Source organism: Sceloporus occidentalis, unplaced genomic scaffold (assembly GCF_023333645.1).
Source record: "Sceloporus occidentalis isolate IW3139 unplaced genomic scaffold, rSceOcc1.0.p SCAF_145, whole genome shotgun sequence".
NCBI lineage: Eukaryota > Metazoa > Chordata > Lepidosauria > Squamata > Phrynosomatidae > Sceloporus > Sceloporus occidentalis.
In genome coordinates, this window is record NW_028317125.1 from 276,427 (window position 1) to 298,601 (window position 22,175).

At 38.9% G+C, this 22,175-nt stretch overlaps 1 protein-coding gene across 1 annotated transcript in view; it reads right to left on the bottom strand.

The window, feature by feature from the left end:
• Nucleotides 1–6,983: 6,983 nt before the first annotated feature.
• LOC149280837 (neurocan core protein-like) overlaps nt 6,984–22,175 on the bottom strand; it is a 39,336-nt gene continuing 24,144 nt past the window's right edge. Inside the window, exons 8-15 of the mRNA XM_089500023.1 lie at nt 18,884–20,599; nt 16,410–16,526; nt 15,057–15,170; nt 10,338–10,496; nt 9,239–9,321; nt 8,729–8,873; nt 8,250–8,432; nt 6,984–7,168 (exon numbers count right to left, since the gene is read on the bottom strand). Coding sequence (XP_089356149.1) covers nt 6,984–7,168; nt 8,250–8,432; nt 8,729–8,873; nt 9,239–9,321; nt 10,338–10,496; nt 15,057–15,170; nt 16,410–16,526; nt 18,884–20,599 — 2,702 coding nt within the window. The remainder of the gene's footprint in view (nt 7,169–8,249; nt 8,433–8,728; nt 8,874–9,238; nt 9,322–10,337; nt 10,497–15,056; nt 15,171–16,409; nt 16,527–18,883; nt 20,600–22,175) is intronic.

The window sequence follows — 22,175 nt, forward strand, 5'->3', positions numbered from 1 at the left end:
TTAAGCCTACACAACATTGCAATGCCGCAATTAGGAGAGCTGGCACTTTGATGCAGCAAATCTAATAGTTGACACACACTTTCTAAATAAAGTGGGCTATCTACCTATCTCAATTCCTTTCCATATAATACATTCTGAAAAGTTGATGTCGTGGGCTGCACATCTGTGATAACACAAACAAAGGTGGCTTCCAGTTAAATGTCTTACTCAGAAACATTTTCTCCGTGGGGCAGTGAGTCTCACTGGTGCTCCATAGCAACCTTGAAGATATTGGTATGAACGTTTCCATGGAGATGGAATCTCACACAACCCAAGTAATTAAAACTACACGTGTATAAGATGCAAGTTGTTTTCAACAAGAAAATCCCTCAGCCTGAGCTATTTCTATGTGTATGTCTGTCACACTTTTTTCAAAATAATAACGTGTGACAATTAAGTTACATTCTAACAACAAGACTTAATCCCAAACCATAAAAATGAATTTAGCAACAGAAAACGATTACAGCCAGGGTTGTATTGTTAAAAAAAAGTACGGTATATTGGCACTCTCCTGCAGGGTATTGGTAGCGGTGGTGCTACCACAGAAGCTCATTAAGCAGCTGCTTATGGTCCTGTTGATCTCAGGGACCTCTTACATGTTGAAGGGGAGAGACCTATACAAGATTGGGACATTCTATGTAAATGTACATCACCGTTATGCATTTTCAATTCAAATACATTTGTGATTGTTAATATTGTGATGCTTAGTACATATATGATAATTATCTTATAACTTGGATTAAAGATGGGGCTTAATTTTTTTTGCTTAGGGACCCCAAAAGCCTAGACCCACCCGTTTTGTATAAAAAGAAAAAAAAGAGGACAGAGCATGAGCAAAGAAGGGCAATAAATTAATGAAGTGTGTATGGCTTTAGAAAAGTTGGTAATGAAAATGTAAAATTAGGCCGCATTAGCCCTAAAATAAAAAATAAAATCTTGACAGGCATAGTCTGCTTTACACACAATCCTGTATAACTAAGAGCTAATGATTACAGATTCCTAATATTAATGTGACATGTGAGATGCTTTACCAAAACATCCAAATGCAAGGGAAGGGATCTGATTGGGTCTGCTTATGTAATCCTTTAATGAATTGCTCTGTAATTGGACACGCCATGGGCATGATTAAGTACTGATTAAAGATATAAATTTATGGCAAGATGGCAAAATTTCTCATTTGAAAATTAAATGCAGGGTAGATTGATTGTGATTTAAAATGTATCCTACCGACTCTGATTGTAAAGCGCTATGGAATCTGCTGGTGCTATATAAATACATGTTATGTAGAGTAGACTCATATTTCCCCATATGCTTGTCTTATCTATTTGCCTGTGACAAATTGCTGTAAGTTATCATGTGATAATACGGCGCCAGGGCCAAATTTTCAATCAGACAGATGAGTCATTGGCAGAAAAGCTAAATAAAAGCCCGCACCTCCACTTACCCATACTTCGATTATATGGTAATTTACCTATTTCTCATGGCAATGGCTTGACCAAATAACACAGACCACACAATCTGGCAATGTTTTTTAGCAGCAATTAAGCTTCATAGCTAGTGTTATGGCGTGGTGATGGACAGGTGGGTCAAGACAAACCTTAGATCGATAAGAATGGCTTACAGTGGGCAAAACAGATTTCATACATCTTTAAAACCGTTCCCCTTAGTATGACTATTTAGCCTTTACAATGAGCAGAAACCTTTCAGTTGATTTAGGTGTGTATACTGATAGTGGACAGATCTGGCTTTCTTTAATAACAACTGACATTAAAAGACTGCTGAGATTCCAATCATTTCCATGTAAATAAGGTAGAAGCTAAGAAAGCAGCAGACTGTAGCGCATTAAACAGAGCTCCCGCTGGGAGAATCTTGCATATTCCAGACATGGATAAATCCTGCAGGCCTCATCTACTCAGCAAGTCATTTAGCAGTCCATAGGTGTACATAAAACCACCTTAAAGTGGAAGTACAGCTGTATCGGTCTTCTTTTTATTGGCAGCAGCTTCTAATTCATTCTGTTATAAAGCAGCTTATTTTACCATTTTTTGAATTTCTGGTTTAGTTACTTACAATATAACACGTTAATCTCATCCCAGCCTTGTAGATAAAATTCAGCTGTTCTTATCATTCTGCATTATATATGAACCTTGTTCTCCTTACATGATCAGTTGGGTAATAAAGACTACAGAGAAGACATTAAGGATACAAAATCTTAACTATGTTCTCTCGCATGCTACCCAAATAAACCTTAGCAGGTCTGGCATTAAATTCTTTCCCCTAATGGTTTTAGTCACATGCAAGCAACATGTTTTTTCAGTTTCTATGGCAACAACCTACCAGTCAGTGATGTATCCTGGCATAGGGCGGCAGGTCAAAGAGGACAGCAGACCGTTGCTGCAAAACCTGGGGGCAGATCACCTTCTTGGATAATTAGGCCTAGGGGTAGGCAAAGTGTCTGTACAAGGACATCAATGTCTGTGGCAAGGTTTATGAAGGTCTGTAGAAGATCCTTAAATTGTCCACCACAGACCCCAGTAAATGTCCACCATGAGCAATGTTGGTGACTACCCCAGTGTGCTGCTGCTAAATGACACCAGCACATTTACACTATGGAGGCTGTGCACCTTGAGACACAGAGTGTGTGGATATGATGTTATGTCATGGCACCCTGTAGTGAAGATGGCGGCAGCAGAGGGGTTGGCAAAGCGTTAAAAGACAATACAGGTTTCTTCCACAGAGCAAGCAGGAACATGATATGTGTGTGCAGTATCATACAATGATGAGATCGAGGTCAGCAGACAAAGTGGGCCCGGACAGACAAATTAGAGGGGGGGGGGCGGCATGATTCCGCCTGGGTCATGTTAGGGGCATGCTCATCCTTTGGAGAGTTTAGTAGGTTAGGGTTAATAGGGGGCATGGGGTTAAACGCCTTTATAAGTAGGGTCAGGATGTAGGGGCCTTCCTTTTTCTGTCAAGATAAGGATGTGATTTTGCTCAGGAGAGTTTCCCTCTCGCCCGCCGTGGGTTTTCTTTTTTTTTCAGTATTGCAGTTTTAATGTGAGGAACCGAGGTTCCGGTCATGTTTCATGGAGGGTTTATTCAAGTTACATGGTTATTCAAGTTATTCGTGGTTTCTCATCCGAGGTATGGAAACCGAGGTTACTGTGAAGTTTCGTGGGCCTTTTCACACGGGCAGGGTCCCAAGGGAAAGAGGGGTCCGTTGTGCTTACACCATGTGCTAGTGCAGTTTACGGCTCGTGGTTGACGTACGTGGAAGCAAGTTTGCGAGAGTTCCCGGAGGGGACGTGGAACCGTTGGTTAAGCCCTAAGGTTGTCGCGAGGGGTGTTGTAGTAACCTCCATGGCGTGAAGATTTGTAATCGGGGTGGTGCAACATTAAATCTTGGAGGTTACAGAGTTTACAATAAAATATATGTTTGGAAGTTTGATAAAGTTTTATGTGTCACAGTGATTTGATTCTAAATCCATTCGGTTGTCTGTCTTTATTTTAAGAGTTTGTTATCAATGTTAACAGTAACACCAGGACCCACAATGTATCTAGTGCAGTGATCATGGGAGTTTCATAAGTTATGACAAGTTTGGGCATCAGAACAATATTTATAGGAAAGCTGTATGGTGACAATCTAAATTTTAGGACTCAACTCATTTTGTGTATATATATATATATATATATATATGTATAATGGTGGCAATGTTTATTTACGTTAAATATATAATTGTACTGTTAAAAAAGTTTATTAAAAATTCCAAATTGACATCAATGCACAGTGTTTCAACAGCACATTCTGTTTCATTGTTTACAACTTTCTACATGGCAAAAAATTAAGTAAAGCCAACAAAAGTACAAGATGAAGCATTTCTACACAGCCGTCCAACTCACACTGCTATCCATCCGATCAAGTCCTTCCAGAATGTCCGCCTTTAAAAAAACTCCATGAAGTAAAACCAAAACTAAAGCATAAGCCACCTTCAAATATTATTTCCTACTGATAACCAATGATTGCAAAAGATGTTTATGTATTTAACCCACCTATCTATAATTTAAGAGATACAGCAGTAAAGTAACATCACAGGGGGTCAGCCATTTTGCTTCTTCTAGAAGGCTACAAGAGTAGTGTTGGTCTTACTTATGCAATATCTAACTTTTTAATTAATAATCTTTTTGTGACCATTGTCCCTGTGATTATAAATGGAAACCAGGGGCACTAGATGTTCTTTCCCAGTTTTTACCCCCCCCCATCATAGCCAGGCATGACATGGGATGGCAGGAATAAGGTGGGGGACAGATATATATGGGCAGGGCAATGTTAGGAAAAGGGTGGGATCTATATGTCACTCCTCCCACCCGGAGATTAAGGGATGTCCTGAAGGCCTGGTATTCCTGGAGCATTGATATTCTGGGAGCATTCAGGGCATATTCTGCAAAGTTCTGGAAATCTCAGGAATGCCAACAATCAGCCAATTTATATAGAACTTTACAAGCAATACTGTCATAAATGTTTCTTCCTAAAAAAGTTACTAGGAAATGTAACATCTAATATAAAAGCAATAATAATCCTGTTTATATAGCATGATGATTACAACTGTGGACATCAAAAATATTAGTGGCTAGGGAAAAAAGGAATATTAAACTTTAATTTTGTGAGTATGTTAATTAAACAATAAACTTTTACCTTAATTTTCTTATCACACAAATCAAAATGGGCCTTTTTTATATCAGCTTTTGAATAGTTTTTCTGTCAAGATTTAACTTCACGACTACATAGAATGCCTTTATAATTTTGCACCTAAGAACGCTGAAAAGGTTTCCTTCAAGCCTTGTTCACATCTGCCCCTAAAGCCTCTCCCTGTAGCTCTACCTTTGTTGCTCCACACAAGGATGCATCCCAAGACTGTTCCTAATTATCTTATAATGCTTTGCCATAATTATAGCCGTAGATCAAGATTCATCAGGTGCCAGCATTCAACTACAGGGCTCTTCATCAGAGAATGAAGGGCTGAGCCATCTAAAAGTATGGCACAGATTTCTAATAATGTTCCATCACTTTATATTGTTTCATTTGTATTACGTCCCTTAGGCTTTATACACTCGTTGGGCAGCAGGCACATGCTGATTTGTGTCTAAGCCAATCAGCCATGACTAGATGCAAGTCAGAGTAATTAATTGTTGGGCACTTGATCACCATCAAGCTTCTGTCTCAGAACTTCGGGAACACTTCTCTAAATTAATTTTAATTTATAATACTAGCACTTCAAGGCCCCATAGAAACTCAGGGTCTCCTGATTGTTCTGCTTAATACTACTACAACCTTTTTCTCTAGAATGGGGTCTACAACCTCTAACAACAATAACTCTACCTCTAAATCCCCCAGTGAAAACTGTTTCCTGCCTGCGACATCTCTTGTAACTGCTCCTACAACTACATCGCACAATTTATATATCTGTACTTTCTAATCCCACCCAAGAACAAAGCTTTATGAGCCTGAATTGGCCAGAGGGAGCAAGAGATCTGGCTACATGTTCAAGTATAAAAGGATATTCACAAAAATGCAGGAATTTCTCGTTCAGTCTTTGAGTCCCACACCCCAGTCACCCATACACATTTGTATGCACGCGCACACAGCTAAAGACAATAAACGATTATTAAAATAGATAAGCAAGAGCAAGGGGCAAAAACTCCTACCACCACACTACATTTCACTTGTAAGCAAACATGAAAACCAGAAACAAAGACGTATCCCTCCCCCCTTGTCACTGTTTTGTCACTGACAAAATGTAACAATAGTTCTGCTTTATTGAGGCCTAACTGAAACACCCTTCTGACATAAATGCACTACCATATAAAACACATTCATATTTTTTTATTACTTTTCTTTAATCACATGATGTATTCCACCACAATGTTCCACAGCTTGGCTGTGCAATTTAGTTGTGAGAAGGTATTCTAACCCGGGCTAGTTTGAAGGAACGTCATGGTGGTGGCCCTACCAGCACAGCACCCTTGACACTTGACAGCTATTGTTCCAGTACAGCTTCCTGGATCCTCCATCATGTTTGACTGACCAATGAGTGGCAGAGAATAATGGGGGCCATGTTCAACAGAACCATAAGCCTGTTATTCCTGTTCTAACACAAACTTCACACTTTGGGCAAAAGCAAGTACAATGTGGACCTCTAGTTGTGGCACATACACTGGACAATATTTAAGCACTGGAAGTGTATACATTTACTCAGTATTGTTATACTTCGCACTTTAAAAAAAATAACAAGAGAAAAATGTATACTATAGCCACCATCTTACATTGTTTGTACGCCATCAGGTTGAGAATAACTATTTTTTTTCAAGATTTAAGTAAAATTATAAGATACTAAATACTGGAGTTGAAGTGTAGAATTCAACCAATGTTGTAGATTAGGTTCAAGTGATCTTCCTGCTTACCATGTAGAGCTCTCTGCATCACTGATTTAGTTTTTTTCCAGTGGTAAATCACAAAAAAGACCAATATGAAATATTTTCATGGCTTCTTCAAAATTAAAGCCAATTGGAATTATGGGTCCACAAAACAATACATGTAGAATATACCATCAGTTTTCTAGAGGTCCATATGACAACATATTACACGTTCTTAATTACACAGCTTTTTTTAAGTCGGATTTCTGTCCTTTCAGAGTAGTCTGGCTACAGAATTATGTTACAGGGAACCAGGACATAAGTAGGACACCATCAGATTTAAGAAGGAAATTGGTTCTGCATTATATCCAACCTTGTTTTTGAACAAGAAATGTATTTATAAAAAAAAATGAGCCTTAAATGAATCTGGACATAAATGTGTCGTTTCTCCCAGCACTGGATGGCACCACAAAATGTTGTATTTTATTAGCAGGAGGTGGAATGCATGGGTGATAGGGAACTGGAGATTTGGACTAATAGTAGGTGTCCTTGTTCCGCTGGTGTGGGTGTCGATCCTCTTTCCTCCTCTCCCGGTGAGATTTGTGCTGGTGTTGGTGGTGATTGTGGTGATTGTGGTGATGGTTGTGGTGGCGATGCAGCTTGTGTGGGTGATGCCAATGCTGGTGGTGGTGTCTCCTTGTCCTGTGATGTCTTCTTGCTGTCCAATTAAGACAAATAAACATGAATACATGTGTTTTGTATAGTGTTTTATCTGTATTTCAATGACATTGATTTTTTTACATCTCTGAATTATTCAGATCATAATGTACATGGAGACTTTTTAAATGAACTAATCCTCAAACTTTAATATTCCCCACTTAAAGATTCTATTGTAATGCCGCCAACCAAAAGTTCCAAACTACAGTTCTCATAAAAACCACTAGTTGTCATGAGGTAAGTCACCTCTATTCAAGCAGAGATTTTAGCTCTAGTACAGCAGTGAGAAAAGTACAGGGGTGGCCAAATGTTTTCAAAAGTGGGCAACAGGATCAGCAATGCGGGGGGCACATTTTATTATCAATAATAATGATGTAGTATTTTCTACTAGCTGTTAGAAGATGAAGGTACTTGTGACATTTGTTTCCTTGTTATTATTATTAATATATTATCTTTTTCAAAACATACCTTAAATATCAAAAAAAATGTGCTTAAAATAATAATATATTATAGTATTGTGTTAAGGGGTTAAAATATTCCTCTAACTGCTTGGTAAATAAGATTTGCTCTTGGGCTGGTTAATTAAGGGAAGACTTACTTTAAACCTAAAGGTTTGTATCCGAGTACTTAACTTTTATTTAGAGTATAAAATCTATAGCTTTAAGAGAACCCTCATTTTAAGCAACAAACAAGAGTAATGCACTGATATGTTTTCACACAAGTGTAACACAACCGAGTGCAACCTTATTCAAAGTAAAGAAAAAAGCAGAGTACTGCCTAAAAAATGGATTAAATGTATATTTCTTTACATGCGATTTTTGTGAATCTTCGGAGATACGTTTGGCCTTTGTTGAATGACCAATAATACTGGCGATGTGAAAGGACCATTCTTTCTTTTAAATTCCACCTTTTACGCAGGCATCTGACACTAGCTCTTTAAGCTATAGATTAAATTTTTACTGTGTTCTATAGATTTTATTGCTAACGGTAGTCTCAAGTCACTAGGATCTTTGTATTTATTTCAGGGATGGAATTCCCCTTCACTGTTGCACCTTCTCCAGGTAGTGTATTCCGAGGCTTACGTTTAACACAAAGAATCCTTGGTCTGTCCCATCTCCCGTTCCGGTGACACTTGATAGTTGGTATGTGCCTTTGGACAAATCCCTCTTGGCACTGGTAACGTACGGTAGAATGGATGCTATACTTCTCCCTTCTCTTGCCAATTAGATACGCATCTCTCACCACAGGAGGTGAACTACAAAGAACTGTTATAAAGAATAGAAATTAACAATCTGATTACAACATTTGTGTCTTACAGTGTTCAATGTCCCTGTCCAAAACACACCATCTGACTTCCATACTTTATTTTTAATGGGAAAACACAAATGGTAAGTCTGGTGACTTGGCATGAGCTTTTGTGCTTTAGTCAGACTAAAGTATTTTGTTTCAAAATTAGTTAATGTATTATTTTGTAAGATTGGGATTGGATGCCCTTAACCTGTTGGCGTTTTTTAAAATCCTATCTGGTCTCTGAGTAACTATTTGAATATTGACGATTTACCTGTTCCTTTCTTGCAGATATAAGGTAATTTGTAATTACACGGCACATCATTCCACTTGCCCTCTTCGTGTGAAACCATAACCACACAGTCCTCTCCTCCAGCAAAGAAATTATCTGGTTGATGGCTCTGCCAGCTGTCATATTGCTGTAACATGTGGAGACAGTACACACCATGTCATTCCAAGCCGTTATAAACTACAAGGTAAGTAATCTACCTGAAAGATTTACACCTGCTATAAATGCAGCTACCGCCTTGGGAGAGCAAGGAAAGTGCCATGTCAAAACACTTAACACATCTAGGACATTTTGAGTATCCTAGACTGCTCCCAGTCCCAACATCACTTCAAATGTGCAAATGTCATGTCACAATACATGTGCACAAAATCTTCGGCTCGAATGAGGGATAATACAGATGAATAAAACATGTAAATGATAACATGTTACAATTTAGTTATGCAGAGACATGCACATCACAAGATCGCTAGTATCACTTGTCTGAGGTTTACTCACCAGTGCTGTATTATCAGTCCACTGGAAATCTCGTTCCACTGTCCTGTCGTTCAAACCAATCCAGGTATTTTCACGGCCAAAGTCTTTGGAGAAACACAGTATCATATGAGTGGCTCCCACAAGAGCCAAAGGGACATCCACTTGCATTTCTGTTGCTAGCCAGAGCAAGATGGGAGATACATCCTAACACTGTCTTTTTATGCTGTTATTGAATTGGCACAATAATAATAATACTATACATGTATAACAGTAATGATTCTGCAAATATGTAAAAAAATAAAGCCATGGGTATTTATTATGTCCTTTAATTGGATAAAGCGTCACACGCTGTAAAATCATTTTCAGATCAATACAGGTTTCCGTTAATATTAAGCTGTATGTTCTTCAATGACATTCTTCATAGACGTCTAAGGAAAGGCCAGGGAGTGGGGAACCTAGCTGTTGTTATCTAATGGACAGAAGACCTCAACAGATGAAAAGTGGAAGAGGGCGAACTGGGTCAAATAGAGTATGGGATCGTGAAAAACAATCTCCATAGAAGCAAAATAGAAACAAAGACAAAAAAAATGACCAAGACGGATTGGCGATAAAGAAGGGACAAAATAATAGGTATGAAAGGAAAGTGTGTTAAAGAGAACAGGAAATGTGGAAAAGGCCTGATGAAGGAAGACACCTTCTGTATTAATCTGTATTTACTTTAGTAGAAAGAAAGACAGCATACCTGCAACCAATAACAATAATGAATGGGTATTATTAGTTTTTTTATACAGATACACTGCTATAGCAGTTCTATTGCAGTTCCAGAGTTGAACAGAGTTAAAAGTAGTTGAAGCAGTTAGGTTCTTCACGTTGTGGTCTGAAGTATATCTGATTACTCCTAAGCAGGAGAACATTAAAATTATTTGGGAATTTGAACGGACTCACAGTTTGGTGAAAAGACCAGTTTGTGCATACACAGATCCACATTGGATACATATCAACATTTTCTCTATAAGACATGGCTTCTTTAAGGTAGATGGACTCCAGACATGTGCCGCCACTGTCCACTAGTTAATCTGGACATGCTCCTTAATGTATGTGCACATGCAGTGATGCTTACTGTTAATGAATGCCTGCTCCTCTGGGGAATGAATGCTGGTCAAGTGCCCAGCCCGTCGGCGGCAATCCCTCTCTGCCTCCTCCCATGGCCTCCGCTGGGGGAAGTAACGATAGCAGGAACCCTGAAACTTGTGCCAGTTGTGGTCACAGCCCTCAGTGTCTAAAACGAACAGATAATATTTTTTAGACATAGCAGACAAAACAAGATAATGGGGTAGTCATGGAAAAAAATAACCTTTCTTTCAGCATAACATACAGTGATGTATATAGTAAAGTAGCTTAGCGTAGAAAAAAGCTTGGTTTTATACCCACCCAATAAACCCAGAGGCTACCATTGTTGTCCGCCACATGATATTTTTGGGTGACTTTCCTTGCTCAGACAACACACTGAGCTGATTCTTTATGGCAACTTTTGTTAGTCAGAGTATCTGGCTGGGTGATAAAGACTGAGACATTCTACTGTTTACCACACTGCAGCATGATAAGCATACCTTGGAACTCTCCGCCCCGCTCCCCGCCCATTTTCCCTTTAAATGGGGGTGTTTCCCGCTGCTGTCAGCAGGAACGCCCCCAACGTCAGCGGGAACGCCCTCGACATCAGCGGGAACTCCCAGTAATGTCAGCGGGACCGCCCACCAACATCACGTGCAGTCCTAGGTGCGTCCCGCAAGGGAAGGCTCCGGGTAGCCGGAGCCCAGAAGTTCCCAGGTATGATGATAAGGACTCAGAGTGTTTGTCTAGTAGAGCTAGGACACATACAAATAGCTAACATGCAGCTGACCCAAAATATTATATTATACAAAAACTTCAGCTGATTTAATAAAAAGAAAAAAGCACAATAGTTTAAAACTGCCTTTAACACAAAAATTTCCACTTTCAAGTTATAAAGAGGATTAGAGGAAAATGTATGAAATGCATTTTACTATTCCAATTAAACTGTTCACTGTATGTGTGCTGTGTGTGTTTGTACATTCACTGTGTGTGCTTATATAAGTGAATTTACACACATACCACATTCTACCATGCGCACACACCACTCTTAGCACCACAGATCACCGTCAACAAAACACACACCTCACTGTGCAACACTGTGCAAATCTTCTTCTGCTCCTCTGTGGACAGCCATCTAACAACCCACCCTTAATACTCAATGACAGTCTATTACAACATAGCGCATCCCACCGGGGAATTAGTAATCTTTTTGTTTTTCAATCCCATTAACAATTCCTTCCTGTGTATGTTATTTTAGCTCAGAGCATGTGGTGTTTAGATTTTGGTTCTACCAATACCACATGCTTGATAAATAGCAGACTATGTATAAAGTGACCGATATAATAATCCAGTGAGCATTACATTCACTTCCGTTGCTTTATGTGGTAAAACCACCAATGTATTTAGGCCTAACCCAAGGCCATGTGATTTGCGCCAGATGCTGGCCTAGTCCTAAACCTAGGATTTCAGCCTATGCCATTCTACTTTGCTGGGTAAGACAAACTTTTGCCTGAGAATCACTTTTTATACATAGCACCCAAAGTGACTATGGGTGTTATGTTATGGGTGGGTTTAAAATGTAATAAAACAACAAATAATCACGTGTGTTTCAATAAAAAACACTAACATAACTATATGGAGAATATATAGACTCCTGCATATTTGGTTCATTAATGTACAGTCTTTTCAATGTCGGTGAGCAATTAATGGTCAGGAGAGAGCAAGCAATCGACGCACTCTCTTACTGCCTATGTCTGGGACAGTACACATCCCTTTTAATCTGTCCCATGATCAGTGATGGGCAAGGTGTCTGTCCACAAAGAATTCCGGTGTCCACCTCTGGGACCACCGCAAAATCAAACACTGCCACGTCGTGGCGACCTGATCTGGTCTCTTTAATGGCAGTCTTCTATGGGCGCTAGAAATGACATGACTTTCCGGCACGCAGTGTAGAGAGAAGACAGCCTTTAAAAAGACCATGCCGCGGTACCAGATCAGGGAGATAGCTGACTCCTTGGCTATGTTGGCTTTTTCTGGGAAGGGGGTTGGGGTTAAAGGAAATTGTTAATATTGGATAGAACTGGATGTAACAAAGGAAAAGCAAGAATAATGGAGATCAGCAAGAGTAAAAAATATATACTTTCTGTGATAATTGTGGCCTTGAGAGCCCAGGTTTAAATGTATTATGTGTAAATGTTTTATGTATTGGAAACACCAATTACCTATAGTCATGATGGTGTTAACCCATTCAACACAACATGACAGATTTTTTTTTTTTAAAGTCTACTATTTAGAAAATTTTATTACTTAACTGTGTATATGCATTTTGTTTATCAGTGTAAAGATTTTGTCCTTTTCTCAAGATTTAGAACTGGGACTTAATGAGTTAACATTCTGGTAATTTGTGAATACCTAGTCACTTAGTGTTTTAATGGTGTCATTATTAGCTTTACAGCATGTTCATTACTATTTTGGTTCTGGACTTTTTTTTTTAAAGAGGATTGAGTGATGATATTAAAAGCACTTGGTTAATTAATACATCTTTAACTAATGGAAACTATTAAGGATTATTTTAAATGAATAAAAAAAAGATAGTGTTCTCCACTAATCCAGTTAATTTAGAAAATGTATTCTGTGAAACATGTCTGTGCGTATCCCTGCCCATGACGCATCTGTAAATTGCGATCAACTGACCACTAGGAAAGGTAAAAAATGATAATTGACTGAGGGCCATCCTGACATCTATCTATGAAGAAGAACAAAGAGGAAGAGGAAAGCCAGTGACATCATATGCTCCACACAGAGCACAATTTCCTCTCTCTTCTCATTATTCTTCACCTTGACTTCCCTTCTCCTCTCTTCTCTTTCTCCTTGCACATCTGTCTTGTTTCTGGTACAGATGGAGGAAAACACATTAGGAGGCGAGAAGGGTGGACACTGACATGTGGCGGCAACTGCTGACATAGGTAATGTTTCACTGCGGGGAGCTGACTCAGCACAAACACCCCCCAACCCACCCCGAACTGCTGACCTAACTGCTGCAATACCTCCAGTATGTCTAATTGGCTTCCCTCAAGGAATCTAAACTAAGCTAACAGCAAAGACTGTGAAACAATTATAATTGTAATCTATGAAGCTGTAGGATGACAGCATCTTATTTGTCCCTTCCCATTACCTGTGCTAATCAGTAAAGATAAGGATGTAATGGAGCACGAGACAGGTCGGTCTGTGTAAAATCTAGACCAGACTAGTGTTCCGAGTGTACATGAAGGTCCATTCACTTCAGTCTCAGCCAAAAAAATGCAAGGAAATAATGCGTCAAATAAATAAGAAAAATAAAGTAGAGGAAAAAAATAAAACAAGACAAACTAATGTTATGAGAAAACAAGACAGGGGATAAATGAGAAGTTAGAGATATTAAGAAACAATAACATTGAAATAATTATTTTTATCAGAACAGACTGGTAATGAATTGGCCGTGCATGCGTAGTGCCTATTTTACGGTGAAACAGAGTTTGCACATGTGAAGTGGCCAAGCCTTAGGTTATAATGCCAATGCTTAGCGTTTGCTTGGTGTGATATTATAAAGGAATCTGCAATATACTGTTTTTGGTTCATTTTACATTAAATGTTTTATTTATGTGGACATGGGCAAAAGAAAAGAGGGGTCCCTTTGTGTATAAGGGCTCCCGGGCCCCAAGATTCTTTATCTGGCTTGCCCTCAAGCCTGGTTCTTAACCCCCCCTTGCCACATAGCCAAGGAGGCTGGTGCTGGGTTTACACGATACACTAAAATTGTTAGACCATATTATCATTAATAACATACAATTTTATGCTGCCAGTTGCTTTAACGTAACAAGCTCCTCATTTAAACATATGGTATTACAAAAAAAAAACAACAAATTAATTAGACACTCATTCATAAGAAATCTATAGAATGATGGATCAGAAACTTCTTAACCAAAGTGTAAATGTAACCATTAAACAAAGCAAGAATTCAACGCGTACCCAGCAAATACACGTAGGACCTGGTTTTCTGTTATTCTGAATAAAGCAAATAAAACCAGCAGCCTATAATTTGACTAAATGCACACATACATGGAAAGGACATAGACAAATAAATGGATGTGAAGATCGGACAGAGAATGACAGATGTGACGGCCGAAAGCAGATTTAAGGCCAAAGGAGCTGGAGGAGGGGGCTGTCACAAAGCGCCGATGACAATGTAATTGTCTGGTGGAATTCTATTTGTATTCCTGAGCACTCTTCCTCGCTGAAGTATTGATCTGAGAATGCTGTTCTGGTGAATTATCAGGAGTGAGAGACCGATCTGTGGTGCTTAGAGACATCTCACTGTCTTGCTATTCAATATTTGCTTGCCTTTTGCACCTTCCATACCGATCTTTGTATCTTAATTGTGCTCCTCTAAATGCACTCACTCCTGTTTTTATTTATCTTTTGCTGGGCAAATATATAGACAAGGTATGTCTCATTGTTACAAAGGCTCTCTTATTTGCATTGGCCAGGAAGTTGCACGTCACACCATATACTAAAATACCCGAGATAAATGGTACACACTGGCTCCATATTTATCTATCTATCTATCTTCCCTTTCTTCTTCCTCCAAACAGCCGTCTTCTCCTTTTCATATTTTTTCTCCTTCCTTTTATGTCTATCCTAGTATATTAGGAAGTTAACTTTTTGTGATGTGTCCTCTGGTTCTTCATACCTTTGCCACATGTGCTCCCTCCGTAACTTGGCAGACATAGACATAGGAAGGAATTGATTTCGTCAATGCAGGTTCCTCCGTTCTGACAGGGGTTGGATAAGCATTCATCAATGTCTGTAAACAACAGGCAAGCATTTACTGTTATCAGTGCAAGTAGAATTAGAAACCTACGGCAAGCAGTGTGATCTATGATGTGCTATGTTGGGCTTCCATGTATGAGTGTGTAACTGGACTTCTAATAGTGAATGAATACGTAGCCTTTGCAGAGGACTTTAGCCTGTAAAACATTTCTTTAGCCATTAACTACTGATGCCTGCTGTTGAAGAAAAGTACATTTGAAATACAGGTACATTAAGACTTTCATCAATGTTTAGCAGCATAATGGAGAGGCTGTTATACTGATCGGCACATCTTATTAGCCACAACAAAATAATTGGATCAAGATTAAGCAGGATTTTCAGCTAGCCACGTCAACAAGCACTCCCAATACCCCCGTGCAGATAAAAAAATGAAAAGCAGGTACTCATTAATAAGCACCCCCTAATGATCAGCGGGGTTGGTAGGGGTTCCAGTCTCCTCTGTCACATTCTTTTAACACTCCCCCCTTGTTAAATACACACACACATCAAAAAAATAAACTAGAAGTTGCCATGATTACTGCTATGATTAACCTACCTTGTTATTGTGGGGTATACTATACTACTAACCGGTGGGGCATGCCATGGTAAGCTTATTTCAGTATATCTTAAACTTAGAGGTAAAAATGGTTTGTGGCACAATGGTGGAGGGACATACACATTTAAAATAAATATCATATCATCCATTGGATCACATGACGGAGATTACGGAATGGCAGAGAGTATGTGAGACATGTTATTGGCTTTGCTGGAAATCATCTAAAAGAATGTTTGCACGCTGTTATTCTGTGAAATATTCACTTATTCATGGGTCCTGGCTTTTAGGTACTCGCTTGTTTTGGGGAAATTTTATGGTTTATAATATTATATAGCTGCTGAAAAAAGCCGGTATTGCAGCATCATTTCCCTATAAGGGTATTTGTATTTTTTATATATATTTATGATATATATATTATAATTTTTTTAAATGTATTTTTATTTATTTACAAAAAAGTGGTTTGTGGACATGGTTTATACTGTACATTGCTGGTAAGCTGATAAACAGTGATTTTATTTTTCCAGCCACATCGCTAATAAACTCCTACACTGCCCTGCCGATAGCTCTTTATAATTAATGGCTTTTATGCCACAGAACTCTCTGAATCCTCCCACATGAAACCTATTAAATGTAATATAATGCCCCCCCTCATAATACAGCCCGTGTGCTGTAACGTACCTATTTCGCAGTTCTCCCCTGTGTAACCTTTGTGGCAGATGCAGCTGTATGTGCTCCCATTAGAGTGACAGCTCCCCATGTGTAGGCAAGGATTGTGTGAACAAGGCTGCGGCTCCCCTGAAACACAATCAAAATACAGACTTAAAGGTTAAACAATCCCTCTCAACTTCAACTATGACAGGCTTATGTTGGGAATAAATAAAAGGCATTGCTTCACATATTTTCCGTTGTGATATATTATTCGTCAAAAGTGATTTATAAAGCAGACATCACATTGCCAGAAGTGGTGCACAGACTGACAGACATTCACTGAACGTCAAAAGGTGTATCTGGCTGATGGGCTTGGTATTCTAATCCAGCCGCATCGTAATAATAATGTGATATTTCTCACTGATAGACAATCTGACTTTATTGGCTGTTCAGCAGACCTCTGCAAATACAAATATATGATCTGTGTTTACATCTTTTTTTTTTTGTCATTGTATATGGAGAAACAAATAGATTACGACATATTCATGATGACTCGGTAGCATAATAAGAGCTGGAATCTTTCAAGAGCCCTGCAATCATAATGCATATAAAACACAGCAAGAAAAGAAAGATAACATAGGGTGAAGAGTACACAAGTGTCTTACACTAAATGCGTTCACATAACAACTGTGTCAAAAATCTATTGACAACACATCCAGGGGTGAGAGAATGCAATTCTATATAAAGGTAGAGTAAAACGCTTGCTTTGTGCTTACCATTTTATGTTAGTAGTGAAGCTCATGGGTTGTAACCCCACTTCATTGCGATGACTATGACTGCTCGTTTATTCTATAGATACTGAAGTGCCCAACATCCTCATGTTCTGCAATGTTTCTGCATAGCACCGTGTCTTTTTTTTTGATAACACCTTGGCTTGTTGAGTGGTTGAGATCAATACTGAAGCCAACCACAAAAGGAAAGTATCTGTGCCTGTGCAAGCACTGTGGGCATGGGCATTAGACCTGTTAGTGCTGCTTGCTACAGTTGGCTTTCCTGATAACTGAGAAAGAAATTAGCGTGACTTCTACTTTATACTATTTCACCTTAGAACGACTAAAACCATTTTATAGCCTATCTGTGACATCATCCAGATAACGCTAAATCCATCCAGCTGCAAGGCTTCACAGCACTAAAACGGAAGATGAGTACCCCTACTCCAGAGCAACTATGGGCTTATTTATCCATCCAATCTTATATTCCATTTGCAAATGAGCATAGTTTTTGCTTTACAATTTGTAAAGAACGGGGGTTGCTGGAAATAAAATGAAGTGATTTTTCCCTATAAAACTCCACAAAACTATAAAGTGTTTCAATAGAAAAGCTACCGAATTGCAGGCTGCTCGTAAAGCAATTAAAAGGCTCTGCAACCTTTGTTGTTTTGTTACTACCCCCCATCCCAATTATTGTCTCCAGGAACAAAGGCACAGTGAGAAATAAGGACCACACAGTGAAAAGGAGAGGACAAAGGGATTCGCAGCGAGGAGACAAGACAAGAATAAGGAACAAGGGAAGGGATAGATGGGGAGAAGGAGAAAGTAGAAAATGCAAAGCAGCTGGGAAACTGATGAGAATTACAATTTTATGAAAAAACCTCTGACACGCATTTGTCATATTTCTAAGCTCCTTGTTGTGTAGTGGGAAGGCACCTTTAAATTCCGAGATGCTCCCTTTTGAATAATCTGCCGTTATGGGTTTATGAATGCCAAAACTCTCAGGATGAAAATGCTGTGTGTTTCCCTATTAAATCTACGTCCGTCTCAGAATGGGCTCGCTGGGCCTCATTAGCAGAACACTGCTGAAATCTCCCCCCCCCTAACTGCCTGGCAGAGGGCACAGAATATGTATAGTTGTCATGGAAACTGAACATCTGTGGTCATCTGTATACATGGCCTTTTATATTTATCATCATAAAGTAATATTATGGTTGGCACACAAATGGGTGGCAGGGCATCATCCACAGTTATATTACCCAAGTGCCCCTGCCTGTCTTTAACATTTAATTCCAAATATGTTTTAATTTACTACCCCCCAATGAATTTGCATGTTATGTAGGTCTTCTTCTGAGCTATCAAGTAAAAGAAATATGTTGGTTCTATAATGATTCCCTTTAGAATATCTCAGGCCATGATTCACTCTATGTGTGAATCTAATATCTAACATTCTTTTGTGGATTATTCTCTCCAACAATAACAACAAAATGTTTCTGTTTCTGATTAATCACCATCATTACTGAGATTAATTACCAATTTATGAGCAGTATGTAAAAGGTCATGTTTGCAACTGACGGTAATGTGTGTCTCACCTTCTTTTATGTACATCTTTCTGTATGTTTTTGTATTGTTACTGCGCATTGTTATGCATTACAAGTAATAACATGAAAGAGAGCATTGCTTGTACTAGTAAGCCACAACAATTAGTAATGGTCTAACTAAACTGGAACTAACCCTGAGCACTTGTACGATCCTCCATCAGCCACTGTTCACTGTCCTCTTCTCCTCCACTACCTAGGTCTTCACCTTTGTCCTTAGACCATACCGCTTCAATCTGTGACCTTTTTGTGTTTTCTGGTACAGACAAGACTGGACGTAGAACAGAGCTGATAGAATGAGTGATAAGTGCATTGGAAGGACGGACAGAAGAACCCAGGACACTGAGCTCTTGTTCTTCACTGGAACCCACAGTGGCTTGTAGTGGTAGATGGATGGGTTTTTGCAATGATCTTGGTGTGACAACTTGCTTCACCATGTTTTCTGATTCTCTACTGGGAACTTCTGGCTGACCATTTCTATAATTCTGCCTAAATAATTTTGAATCTGCTTTTGGTCCATAAAGTTCAAACTCAGTAATGGGTATTGATGTCCCATGGGCAGCTTCAATTTTTCCATATTCTGATGACAATTTGTAGCTCTCAGTTATGGAGTCAGATACCGGCAAGTTATCAATAGTTTCAAGTATGTGCGTAATAATAATGGGTGTTGTTGCGGACCAGATTTGAGCCTCTGCAGCAACTCTCTGAGAATCTTTACTGGTTGAGTGTAAGGCTTCAGTGACTGTGTCCTGGTTGTATTGATTTGTCAAAGACAAAATATGGGTTGGCTCTGTCAGAGTGACCTGAGCAGCCAATAGTCTTGTTTCCTCTGGAGTTTCATAGTTTTTGATGCCAGATGATGTTTGGGTACTTAAGACATGATTTGCCTTCTCAGTGTAAGAGCTATAACTTTGTACATGTAGGAAGTCTGTGTTTTTTGTAATTTCTGTAGCAGAGGGAAGGAACAAAGATGGTAATGTGTCTGCTCTACTAAAACCTACTGTCTCTGGATTCTGACCACTTGCTTTTGTAACCAAATCCTGATCTTTCTTGCTGGCAATTTCACCTTTTATGTTTTGGGTAGGGTTATCAAAACCTGAATGTGGAGAAGTAGTGGCCTCATAGACATCTGACTTTTCTGTGACTTTTTTTACAGCAGAAGCCAGTTTTTCAGAGAAAGTAATCTCTTTTCCTTGCCTTTCCTGAAAATTAACATACGGTTCATCCTCTCTTTCATCTAATTTCACTTTATTCATACTTGCTTCTGTTCTGGAAATATCCATACTTGGAAAGAAAAAGTCATCTGAATACTGGGCTCCCAGAGTTGGAGTAGGAGTGCTAGAGAATTGTGATATTTTTGCCTGAGCTTCAGCCATGCTGTTGCTAGCATTGGTATCCCCTGAAACCCCCTCAGCATCTTCCCTATTCTGTACTGCTAGGTTCTTGTGAGACTTCTCCAATGTTATCTTAGATCTTTCGCTGAAAGATGAAACAGATTCTTCATCCCTCTGTTTTACATTTTCAAGACGTTTAGGATTTTTTTGACTTGTTCCTAATGCCAATCTGTCAATCTGTCTGCCAATTTCCTCTTCTGTCATTGATACTGTCACAGTCGATGGCTGTTCTTTGTCTTCACTGGAGAATTCTGTTTTCCTATCCCATACTGCTGGATGATAAGCATCCACCATTCCATTACCTAGGAGGTAGCTTGTAGTTGATGTAATGGAGCTGAATGTATCTGGAACTGATGTCTGTTCTTGGTGTTTATTGTCATCAACACCACCCGTGTCTGGATAAATTGCAGTAGATGTCAAGTTGTCTGTTTTCTCCTGATCCCCCAGGTTTGTCAGTCCTGTGATAGCAAGCACACTATGATTAAACTCAGATGGAAACATTACATTATCTCTCAGTTGTCAATAAGGTATAAACAGCAGGAAGAGCAATCACTTACTTCACCTTATAATAACACTCCATTTTAACATCAAGATAAAAATGACATGATTTAAGAAGCAAACATACTCTGTCTGAGGTTCCTGGGAAACATGTGGGCTACTTTGCCTTCTCTACTGTATATAATGTAATTCTAACATATAACATATATTTCGTAAGCCACAACAAATTGTGTCATTTTAATATATTGCTCTTCTATGGAATATACTGGCTGTTTATAAATACAATAGTAACATAAATCCAGAGATTTCATTATTCTAGCCTGCAGCCATGTGACACAGACAGACCAGTGTTCCAAATGCTTTTTTCCCTAACAGAAAAAATGACTGTTCTGGTTATTTTATTTATTTGACTAAACTGGCCACTTTGTTCTGCCTACTCTTGTGAAGCAATATAGCTCCACAATTCTGTCTTTTCTTCTCTCTTCGCCCACTTGGCTCAAAATAACTGTATTAGCAGTTCTGAACCAGGTTGGTAATTTTTTTCCATTATGGACACAAAATATCCCAAACCAAATATTGTCAGTTTCACTTGGATTGAGTAGGAAAGAGTTGCAATCAGATTTGGTGGCTCTCAAGGACAAAAATAAGTTAGAGTGTGTAAGACAAGAGAGGCACAATGTGGACCTTTAGTGTGCAGCATTAAAGTACCAGGGTGACTTTTATTCCCCAGTCTAGCCCTCACAAAGCCTGTATAAAAAGTAAGAACAAAAGAGACTGGTCCCATTGGAAAATCAAGCCTGTAGATGTGGCTTCATTATTTTAGATATGCACTGCTGCCATATTAAGAATTGCTTGCTGAAACACACGGAAGTCCTCAAAATAAGAACCATAACCTATGGCGATTGCCACTCTTTCTCCATTACTAGTCCTCCATTGTTTTAGATTGTACAAATGTTATTGTAAATAACCGAGCTATGGAGGGTAAATAACTAGGATAAAAAGTATTCCTCACTGTCACACAGAGAACATCTTATATTAATCAAATCAGATGGTATATTTTCGCTAGCAAATAAACAGTAAAAAAAAATCATTTCAGTTCCTAGTCATATTTGCAGATTCCAAGCAGTTCTGCTTAATGTGATGGCACAACTGACAATATAGCTATCTGCTCAGTATTTTACACCTTTGCAATCAGCAATGATTTATGTCTTCTACTGAGACACATTCTTTATGCTTTAGACAAGGCAGAATAGCTATTATCTGCAGGTTAAAAAAATATCTAAAATGTCAAAGATGTTTGGAACAGAAAGTCTAGAGAGACAGTATGTTAGAAGACCTGGAAAGTCAGAATCTTCAAATCAGAACAGGTAGATGTGTGACATAGAATTACAGCAAACTATATGGTAACAGTGGAAACCCTTACAGTACAGGAACAGAACGATGCAGGACAGATCACCACAGTTGTTTGTAGACATGTGCAAATGGACCAAAATCAACTTGGACACATTTTTCGTTTTCAGGCAACAAACTTTGTTC